Source organism: Grampus griseus (assembly GCF_964374135.1).
Source record: "Grampus griseus genome assembly, chromosome: 4".
Classification (NCBI taxonomy): domain Eukaryota; kingdom Metazoa; phylum Chordata; class Mammalia; order Artiodactyla; family Delphinidae; genus Grampus; species Grampus griseus.
Window position 1 is genome coordinate 125,133,441 of NC_138997.1, and position 10,788 is coordinate 125,144,228.

A 10,788-nucleotide genomic window follows, 5' to 3' on the forward strand; every position below is an offset into this window, starting at 1 on the left:
TCGGATAACAACCCATAATTCTCCTTGCAATAAAGGAAAGGGACAAAAACAGTAGGAAAAAAAAAAGGCTATACTAGTGATAAGGGATGACCTGAGGCCTAGTATTACTTCAGTCTGTGTTTTTATTTGGTAATGTTGGTGGTAGTAATAGTAGTGGTAGCTACTGTGGAGGGCAGCCCGCACCCCTTGCAGCCTGCAAGCCATAGTCAGTGACTCTGCCTGGTGAGTAAGAGGAGATCAGAGCAGTTGTGACCTATCTGGCCTTTCACGGTTGCACCAGTTGGTGAGAGAGCGTGTTTCTGTTTATGGATAACTCATTCCAAGTATAAACGTTACTGTATAGTGAGTGAATATAGTGAATGTGACATATAGGAGGTGACCTTTAATTAGTATGTGGAAGAAAGAGAATTATTTCTGGCACAATCGAGAATACTAGGAATATATAATAAATTTTAAATGTAGGCAAAATAGGCTGTTTAATGTTTGAGTGGAGAGAATTGCTTATGTACAGAACAGTATCAGTAGATTTGATTGGTTGGAAAGGAACATGCACATATACATTAGACAGTATATGTAATAGGCAATAATAGATCTTGATTTTAACAAGGTTTCTGCTACGCCTTAATGCCCTCAATAAATAGTTGGAGAAATATAGCCTGAATAAATAGTACAGGTTGTGTATTTATAATTGTTTGAACGACTACATGCCAAACTGTTGATTTAAGTGTTTAGAACCAACAGTAAACTAAAACTCAGACCATATTCTTATTTGGAGTATGGTCCCATTATTATTGTTAAGGTCAAAGATACATGTTTTGTAAAATTTTATACTCGACGAATGTTTTCATTGAGTATAATTTAGTTGGTTTGACAATTTCACTGTTTCCTTCCATACTGAGTCAGGATCAAGAGGCAAGTTATCAACTGCTAACTATTCTCTGTGAATAAAACACTGTGCGGATTGCTGTTGTTTTGTTTTGTTTTACACTTTAATTTCTCTTGTTTTAACTCTTTCATAATAAAGGCAGTTTCTTTTCTACCTTACGTGAAATAAAGAGAACATTTACAGGTGTTTCTCTAGCACCTAACACAATGCTGGGCACCTAGTAGGCTTAATAAATGATATTTGCTGGCTTAATAATACTGGCTGATGCTTTATAGTAACCATACATATATTTAAAGATGGGAAATATTTTATAGGCAAATTTAAAATATCCTTCTCATATCTTTCAACATAGGTTTGGAAAATGCATACCTTTTTTAATAGACACATTTGTTGAACAAAGTAAGGAATGAATGAGTGAATGAGCACCTGAACAACAAACAGTAACTTTCCTTATTTCTTACAGGTGCACAGACCAGATTTACATTTGAGCTGCCAAATCACAGATTGCGTTTTACTTCAAAAGTTTCTGCCACGGATATGTCAACCATTCCTCCTTCTGCCAGTCTTAACCTTCCTCCTGTTACTATGTCAGGGAAATATATAATGGAAGAGCATGATAGTTATTCAGACCAGGTGTGGAGTATAGATGAACTGCCTTCTAAACAAGGGTACTATTTACAGGGAAATTATCTACGTTGTGTGGCAGAAGTAAGTTCACTTTTTAATTTTCTTACTCTTTGTAATTTAGGAGCCTTCAAATTTTAGTTGTACCAAAGTATGTAGTGATCAAAAAAAATCATCAAATCATTTATTCCTACAGAATTTTTTACTCTGGTGTGTGTGTGTGTGTGTGTGTTTACGTACACATCTGTATGTGTCTCTCTCCTTACAGTTTTATTTAAACATGCTTTTTTTTCTTGTTTTAATCATCTTTGAATTCGTATTTATTATATTGGGTTTCACATGCATCTCTACAATATTTTCATGATTCATTTGATTATAAAAACGCTAAGCGTATCTAACATTTGTCAGGTGCTTCATATTCATTGACTTGTACAATCCTTAAATCAATCCTTTGAGGTAGATATTTTATTCTCATTTTACAAGTAAAGAAACTGAGCCGTTAGAGAGGTTACATGATTCATCCAGGTATACATACTTATTAACAATATAAAGGTCATACAGAGATAAAATAATTACAAGCAGATTCACAGACTAGTTTCTTTACTAAGGGAATTTGAAAGCCAGCATACATGATTCCATCATTATATTTTCCCTTTATATCTGTACAATTATCACAAGTTTAAAAAGCATTTGGATATGTTTTCATTTGATTTGTGGTAAGTAGGCCATTTGTTATCATCCTAATTTGTTATAGTAGAAAATCAAATTTAGAGAGATTAAATAACTTTCCCTAAGTCTCCCAACTATCAGATGAGAGATGTAGGAGTCACACAGTGTGCTCGTCCCTCAGCTTGCTTTGTCAGTTTGTCAGAAACAATTGCAACCTTATCAAAAATCAATTTACCAACTCTTTGTTTTATAAATTTTATTCTCTAGAATCTGAAGGATCTATAAGAATGCTCTTTGGCGTCTTTCTAGAAATATTACAGCTAAGTAGGATATATTTAAGTCTGGTTTACCTTCTTTAGACTCTGCTTGTCCTAGAACTTCTCGTGTACAAGATGCTAGAAGTCAAATATTTATTTACTAAAAGGTGGATTATAAAGCATATTTCATTTGTGCTTTCTACACTGAAGAATAAGTGTTCCAGACTGTAGTTTAGCAATACTGTTATTAATGGTTCATTTGACAGAAAATAAAACAAATCAAATGCAGTATATTGCATAGTTCCTTACTAATATTAGCTATTATAAAGGTATAAAGTTTGTAATTGGGGCAGAACGCCATCCCAGATTTACTAAGAATGCAGTTAATTACAAACATTCGAAAGAATCTAAAGTTGCATCTCTCTGAGAGTTGCCCATTTAACTATGGCCTAAAATAGACACATGTGAAAATCATCTTTGCCCATTTGATACTACTATATATAAAATAAAAGTGCCCAGTGAAACTTAGACTAAGAAGAGACTGCTACATCTCTTTTGCTGTTAACTTTTGATCAAAATGTGGACACTATCAAAGTGACAAATGTTGAAGTATTTGCCTTACTTATAAGGATGTTTCAATTCATCGTTAATATAAAACTCAACTCCAGTTAGGGCCGGCTTTCTATTTAATCTATTTATTAACTAATTCTTGCCAGAAATTTTGGGCTTTATACTAATCATGGGACATGTATTATAGTAAAGCTGACTTTAGTATATCTGATTTGCTAATTTGCTCAAATGTAGCTTCATGAGAGCCATAATTTTGTTATTTTTATTCACAGCTGTATCTTTAGCACCTAATGCAGATGGTCAATAAATATTTGAATGAGTAAATACATTTACTTTCACTTATACTGGTCCATCTTTCTAACTCTACAACAGTGGTCATTAAAAATAAATATTACTCTACATAAAATTTCAATTTTGCAATCAGCAAGTTACCTAGAGTATAATTTTCATTCATTTTCAAAAGATTTCTCATACCTTATTGGCTACTGTTATTTTAAAATATGGGGGGAATGGCTCATAACAATGTCAGGCCAGTAGAGTATTGGGGAATCTGAGTATTTTTAACCCTTTTTCAGTATTTTCATTTCAAATAGCATGTAGATAATTGTTTTTCCTCAGAGTTTGGCATGACTTATGTGAGATGTATTTTAAACTAATATAGTCAGTATGTTAATCTAGTATTCTGATTTTGTTTGGCAGGTTGGTTCCTTCGAACATAATCTTACAACCGATCTTCTAAACCACTTGGTATTTGTACAGAAAGTGTTCATGAAGGAAGTTAATGAAGTAATACAAAAAGTTTCTGGTAAGATGATTTGATACTTATAGTGCAGAACATACAGCAGGTTTTTATTCTCATTGGCTATATGATGGTCCATGTACCAGTGGTATGAGTATCGATCCTATCATTTAGATGAAATTGTTGAGTAACTCCCTAAAAATTCTGCATTCCTTTTTTTTTTTTTTTTTTTTTTTTTTGCGGTACGCGGGCCTCTCACTGTTGTGGCCTCTCCCATTGCGGAGCACAGGCTCCGGACGCGCAGGCTCGGCGGCCATGGCTCATGGGCCCAGCCGCTCCGCGGCATGTGGGATCTTCCCAGACGGGAGCACGAACCCGTGTCTCCTGCATCGGCAGGCGGACTCTCAACCACTGCGCCACCAGGGAAGCCCCTCTGCATTCCTTTTATAGCTTTCTCACCTACAGATTGTTTTGCTTATTACTTTTGTCATATGTAATATATGCATTTACAATTTATAAATTAAACAAAGGTCCCTTATGCTTCCCTTCCAAAAAGAAAAAGCTTAGTGTGTGTCTGTTAACTAAACTAATCTTAATCATTTGGGAACAAAATTTAGATCAGTATTAAGATTTTGATTTTAATCTGTATCAGATGGTGACAGTATGCTGGCCACATGGTAAATTGTCTATAGCAATCCTTATTATATTTTTGCTATTCCTCAAGATCAGATTATAAGTGAGCTTCTTAATCACTATTTTATATTTTAACCAGAAATATATGTTTGATTTAAACAATTAATTGATTTTTAATTCACAAGGTAAAGTATTAAGAGGCATTAGGGTGGAAAACAAGTTGACTGTATAACAGTTCTTGAGGCTGAATATTTCAGTATGCATATAATCATGTTAAAATAATAGTTAAGCCTCATCTATAAATTGGCATCGAGAGGAGATTCCTCCATGTTGATGGATAAATTCATTCATTTTACAAATTTATTAAGTATCTAGATAGTACACTATATTTGTGATGAGTTCTCTGAATGACAAGAAGAAGGTGCTATGTCTGTGTCAAAGGAGAAACTAACGTAGCCTAAGGAATCAGAAAAGGCTTCACAGAGGAAGTCATATTCAAAACCTCACAAGTGAAGCCTCATTTGGCAAGAAAGGAGAAGTAGAGAAGATTCAGGCAGAGCTTATGGACCAGTGTTTGATAAGGCCCTGAAGGAGGACAGACCATGGATTAGGTAATTAAATTATGTAGCAGCTGTGTGAGCAAGAGATTTTCCTGGTTCTCGTGGGTTGGTTCTGGTTGTATCTGAGGTCAGGAAGCTACTTAATGATCACATTGAAGAAGCCTAGCAGAGCTATAGAATTTTACAAGTTAATATAAAAATCAGATCAATTGGTAGTCTTGGAATTTTTCTAAAAATGGTTGAATACAAACCATTAAGGGAGGGATGAATACATAGCAGAAGCCCCTTCTGCCACTGAAGGTGTCTCTACTTGGAGACCATATAGAAGTTTTAATGTGGCCCATTTACCTGGTTGATATCACATTAGAACATTGTCTATAATGTGAAAGTAAAGAATATTTCAAGTTGGTAATTTTTTATGAGTTTTAAAGAGTATTTTCAAGACTGCTATTGCTGAATATGTATAACTAAAAAACAAACAGACTTTTCCATTAACTAATCTTGTATCTTACGGTAAAAAGCTAGGATTATAGAGTTCCTCGTATTAGTCTGGTACTGTAAGCTGTCAAAGTGGTTTTGATGAAAAAGAAAGGCTTTTCTTAACCTTTGAATTACATTCAGTTAGGAGTTATAAGTAAAGTGTATCTCTAGGTCTATGAATAATGAACTGGAAAAGAAGACTGGAAATTAATGTTCTAACCATGAAGACTTGCTAATCACTGTGAAGAATAGAGAAATCAGATAATGATGCCAAAGTCATTTAGTGGCTAGATCTGCTCCCTGAACCATTCCTTCCTGACTGTAGAGACAGCATGAACCCTAGGAAAACAGCTGAAATGTAAATCACATATCATCCAGCTGGCCCAGGGCCTCATGGAGCACAGATGTCCCCTTATCTTTTTCAAAACCAGAGAATGTAACAGATTATTGAGAGGGAATACTTAGAATCCCTGTAGCCACATTTCTTAGTATTCTCATCTCTATATTGCTTCCCTACTCTCCCATAATCTTCATGATTATTTTCCTTATTTGTTTCTTAAACTTTTTCCTCATGCTTTTCCTTCACGTTACATTTAGCTTTAGGACATTTTCTATTGCATAGGAATACTCATGTTCACAATCATCATCAAGTTTGTTAGGAAAATTCTTTTTTGAAGAATCAGTTCTTATAATCTTATTGCCCATGGATTGCCTGGGTTTCAGAAAGATGTAGATAAGCACTGACTTAGTAAAGAGAAGAGGTCTATTTTTGAGTATGTACAGCCATTTATATGTAATGAGAAATATATATATAGTGAGGTTACATTCTTACAATTGGACCAGGTCTATATTTAATTCATAACAAGGTAGAAACTGTGGATTTAATGTGACTAATAGTGTCTCTGATATTTCTATAAACTAAAAGTATTATGTAATACATTTTGTAAGAGGCAGAGCTTGTCTTTTAAATTAAAAGAAATTTTTTTTTCTGAAACTATGTAAAAGATATTCAGGATAGTGATAGATGAACAAAACAAATAGCCTTTTTTAAAAATCAACTTTATTTTTTAGAGCAGTTTTAGGTTCACGGCAAAATTGAGGGCAAGGTACAGAGATTTCCCAGATACCCTCTGCCTTCAGTCATGCATAGCCTCCCCCATTATCAAAGTCCCCCATTAGAGTGGTACGTTTGTTACAACTGACAAACCTACATTGACACACCATTATCACCAAAAGCCCATAGTTTACATTAGGATTCACTCTTGGCATTGTACATTCGGTGGGTTTGAACAAATGTATAATGACGTGTATCCATCATTATAATATCCTACAGAGTAGTTCCACTGCCCTAAAAATCCTCTGTTCTTTGCCTATTTATTCCTCCCTTGGTTGCTTCGAGGTTTTGGCCATTATGAATTAAGGTGCTGTAAACATCCATATGCAGGTTTCTGTGTGGACATAAGTTTTCATCTCCTTTTGGTAACTGACAAAGTGCAAGATTGCTGGATCATATGGATCATATAAAAGTATGTTTAGTTTTATAGGAAACTGCCAAACTGTCTTCCAAAGTGACTGTACCAGTTTGCATTCCCACCAGAAATGAATGAAAGTTCCTTTTGCTCCACATCCTCCCAGCATTTTATGGTGTTTGTCACTGTTCTAGATTTTGGATATTCTGATGGGTGTGCAGTGGTATCTTACTGTGGTTTTAATTTGCATTTCCCTGATGACATGATGTGAAGCACCTTTTCATGTGCTTATTTGCCATCTGTATATCTTCTTTGGTGAGGTGTTTATTAAAATGTTTGGCCCATTTTTAATCAGATTGTTTTCTTATTGTTGAGTTTAAGAGCTCTTTGCATATTTTGGATAACGGTCCTTTACAAATGTATCTTTTGGAAATATTTTCTCCCAGTTGTGGCTTGTCTTGTTATTCTCTTAACACTCTTCTCAGAGCAGAAGTTTTTAATTTTAATAAAGTCTAGCTTGGGACTTCCCTGGTGGTCCAGTGGTTAAGACTCCATGCTTCCACTGCAAGGGGTGCAAGTTTGATCCCTGGTTGGGGGACTAAGGTCCCTCATTCTGTGTGGTGTGACCAAAAAAAAATTAAAATTAAAATAAAAAATTTTTAAGAAGTCTAATTTATCAATTCTTTCTTTCATGGATCATGCCTTTGGTGTTATATCCAAAAAGTCATTGTCATACAGAAGGTCATTAAGGTTTTCTCCTTTGTTATCTTATATGATTTTTGTAGTTTTGTGTTTTACCTTTAGGCCTGTGATCCATTATGAGTTAATTTTTGTGACAGGTTTAAGGTCTATATCTAGATGTATTTTTTTGCATGTATTTTTTTGTATTCTAGCAACATATGTTGAAAAGACTGTATCTTTGCTCCATTGTATTGCTTTTGCTCAATTGTATTGCCTTTGCTCATTTGTCAAAGATTAGTTGATTATATTTACGTGGATCTATTTTTGGGCTCTCCCTTCTGTTCCATTGATCTTTTTGTCTGTTACTTCACAAGTACCACACTGTCTGGATTAGCTTGTAGTTTTGAAGTCAGGTAGTTTAAGTCTTCTAGTTTTGGTCTTCTCCTTCAATATTTTATTGGCTATTCTGGGTATTTTGTCCCTTCACGTACACCTTAGAATGAGTTTGTCGATATCCACAAAATAACTTGGTAGGATTTTGGCTGGGGTTGCATTGAATCTAGAGAGCAAGTTGGGAAGAACTGACATTATCAGAGTTTTGTAGGTTTTTTCATGTAGATCTTGTATATATATTGTTAATTTATACTTAAGTATCTTATTTTTTGTGGTGCTAATGTAAATAGTATTGTGTTTTTAATTTCACATTCCACTGTTTATTGCTGGTATATAGGAAAGTGACTGACCTTTTTATATTATTAACCTTGTATCCTGCAGTCTTGCTATAATCACTTATTGGTTCCAGGAACTTCTACATAGATGATCAGGTCATTTGTGAACAGAGACAGTTTTATTTCTTCCTTCCCAATCTGTATATCTTTTTTTTCCCTTTTCTTGTCGTATTGCATTAGCTAGGACTTCTTGTATGATGTTGAAAAGAAGTGGTAAGAGTGGACATCCTTGGTTTGTACCTTATCTTAGTGAGGAAACTAAGAGCTTTTCACCATTAAGGATCATACTAGCTGTAGGTTTTTTGTAGATATTCTCTATTGAGTTGAGGAAGTTCTCTGCTCCTAGTTTACTGAGAATCTTTACTATCAATAGGTGTTGGTTTTTGTCAAATGCTTTTTCTGCATCCTGTAATATGATAATGTGATTTTTCTTCTTTAGCCTGTTGATGTGATGAATTACATTAATTGATTACCTACTAGGAAAAAACTTCCCATCCCACTTATATTTGCTCCCTGGGATGATGCTAAATTCAATATACATAGAAAAAGATGAATCATTTTAAGATAGAATATTTGAAAGGTAAGCATACAGAAAAGTTTTTACAATAAGGAGAGGAGAAGTGGAGATGGAAGTTGGATTTTAAAATATTAGAACATTATTTCCTGAATGCCACAATGCCTGGGCAACAAATGGTCTATTAATAGGAACTTTATCCCCAGGGTCCTCTGCCCGTATTTTGTTTTCATGTATAGGCCAAACGTTTATTGTCACACTCTTAATTATTACCTTATTTTTTATTTCTCTACCTTTATTTTTTCTTCCATTCTTTTTTGTTTATGACACACAAATATAAATGACAAAGGTCACATTTTTGGTTGAAGAAATTATTTCATTGTACTGTTTTTCCCTCAAATATATTTTCTCAGGTGTATAATCATGTTTGGTGTAATTATACGTATAATATCTTAATTTAGTCCTTATAAAATGTTCTTTTTTTTTTTTTCTGGCCGTACCACGCAGCTTGTGAGATCTTAGTTCTAGTTCTTATAAAATGTTCTTAATAAATATCTACATATGCAGTACTGTCCCTATCTTATAATATCTGCCTCAGTGAAATGTGACATGCTAAAGTTCCCTGTTAAAGATTGAGTTAATGATCAGGAAAAAGAAAATGTTGTGTGTGTGTGTGTTTTTAAGCACACAAAGTAGTTATTATTTTCCTTTTAAAGAAATTGCCTCAAACCTTCAATTATTTAACCTCTTTCAGGTGGAGAGCAACCTATTCCTCTTTGGAACGAACATGATGGAACAGCAGATGGAGATAAGCCTAAAATTCTACTCTATTCCCTGAACTTGCAGTTTAAGGTAACAAAAATAATAATATAATAATGATTCTTTAAGAAGTATTTTTCTACTTAATTAATGTATGCTTGTAGAAAATCCATATGATATATGAGTATGCCAGATAGAAAATAAAACTGAAGTATAACCCTGTCCGTGCATAGAAGAAGCTTTAACAATTGAATATCCTTTAGGACGTTTTCCTATTTGTATTTTTATATATGTATATATTTCTGCATTTTTAAAAACCTTGAATACCTTTCCATGTCAGAACATTTAGATCCACTTTATCTTTTTGAACAGCTGTGCTATATATTATACAGTTGTAACAATTTAACTACTTCCTTCAGATGAACCTTTTGACTTTTTTTCTAATTATTGCTGTTATAAATTACTCTGTAAGAAATATTTTGTACAGTTGTCCAGTTAAAATAATACCTTAATAGAAACGTTATTTCCAATATTTACGATATTAGTGTTCTTAAAAATAAAAATCATTCTTACCAAATAGTTATTTACTTGTAATTAATGTATTTAACACATGAACAGTCTATATTTTAAATACAGAATACTGGAATAAAATTAATAGCTAAAAAAGTTCCGACTGACATGAGAAATTAAAGGATGTTGCCAGTTTTATTAGTTCATCAGGCATCCTATGTGTGTTTAAAAACATGGCTGTTTTATTTATCATATATTGAAAGATTTCATTTGTGTGGGTGTACATTGTTGATTTAAGATTCTTTTTTTCCTCCAAACATATAATCTGCTAGGGTATTCAAGTAACGGCCACAACTCCCTCAATGAGAGCTGTGAGATTTGAAACTGGACTGATTGAACTGGAACTTTCGAACCGACTTCAAACCAAAGCTTCACCAGGAAGTAGCAGCTATCTGAAACTGTTTGGTAAATGCCAAGTGGATTTAAATCTGGCATTAGGACAAATTGTTAAACATCAGGTGAGTGCTGAATATGTTGATATTAAAACTCTGGCTTTTAAACTTTGCACATCAATTTAAACTACTTTAAGTATTACTATACTTTAAAAAGTATTGAGTTGAAGTTCGTAAAATCTGATTGTAAATTCTAATAAAAAATCATTTAAGAAGGCCCTTATAATTTTACCTTGGTATTTCATTGAGTATATTGG

At 33.7% G+C, this 10,788-nt stretch overlaps 1 protein-coding gene across 1 annotated transcript in view; it reads left to right on the forward strand.

Annotated features, from left to right (window-relative positions):
- The window catches only part of BLTP1 (bridge-like lipid transfer protein family member 1), a gene marked incomplete at its 5' end in the record, with an annotated part of 189,548 nt that overhangs the window by 129,011 nt on the left and 49,749 nt on the right, over positions 1–10,788 (forward strand). The window contains 4 exons of the mRNA XM_082654038.1: positions 1,350–1,594; positions 3,706–3,811; positions 9,565–9,662; positions 10,412–10,601. Coding sequence (XP_082510164.1) covers positions 1,350–1,594; positions 3,706–3,811; positions 9,565–9,662; positions 10,412–10,601 — 639 coding nt within the window. The remainder of the gene's footprint in view (positions 1–1,349; positions 1,595–3,705; positions 3,812–9,564; positions 9,663–10,411; positions 10,602–10,788) is intronic.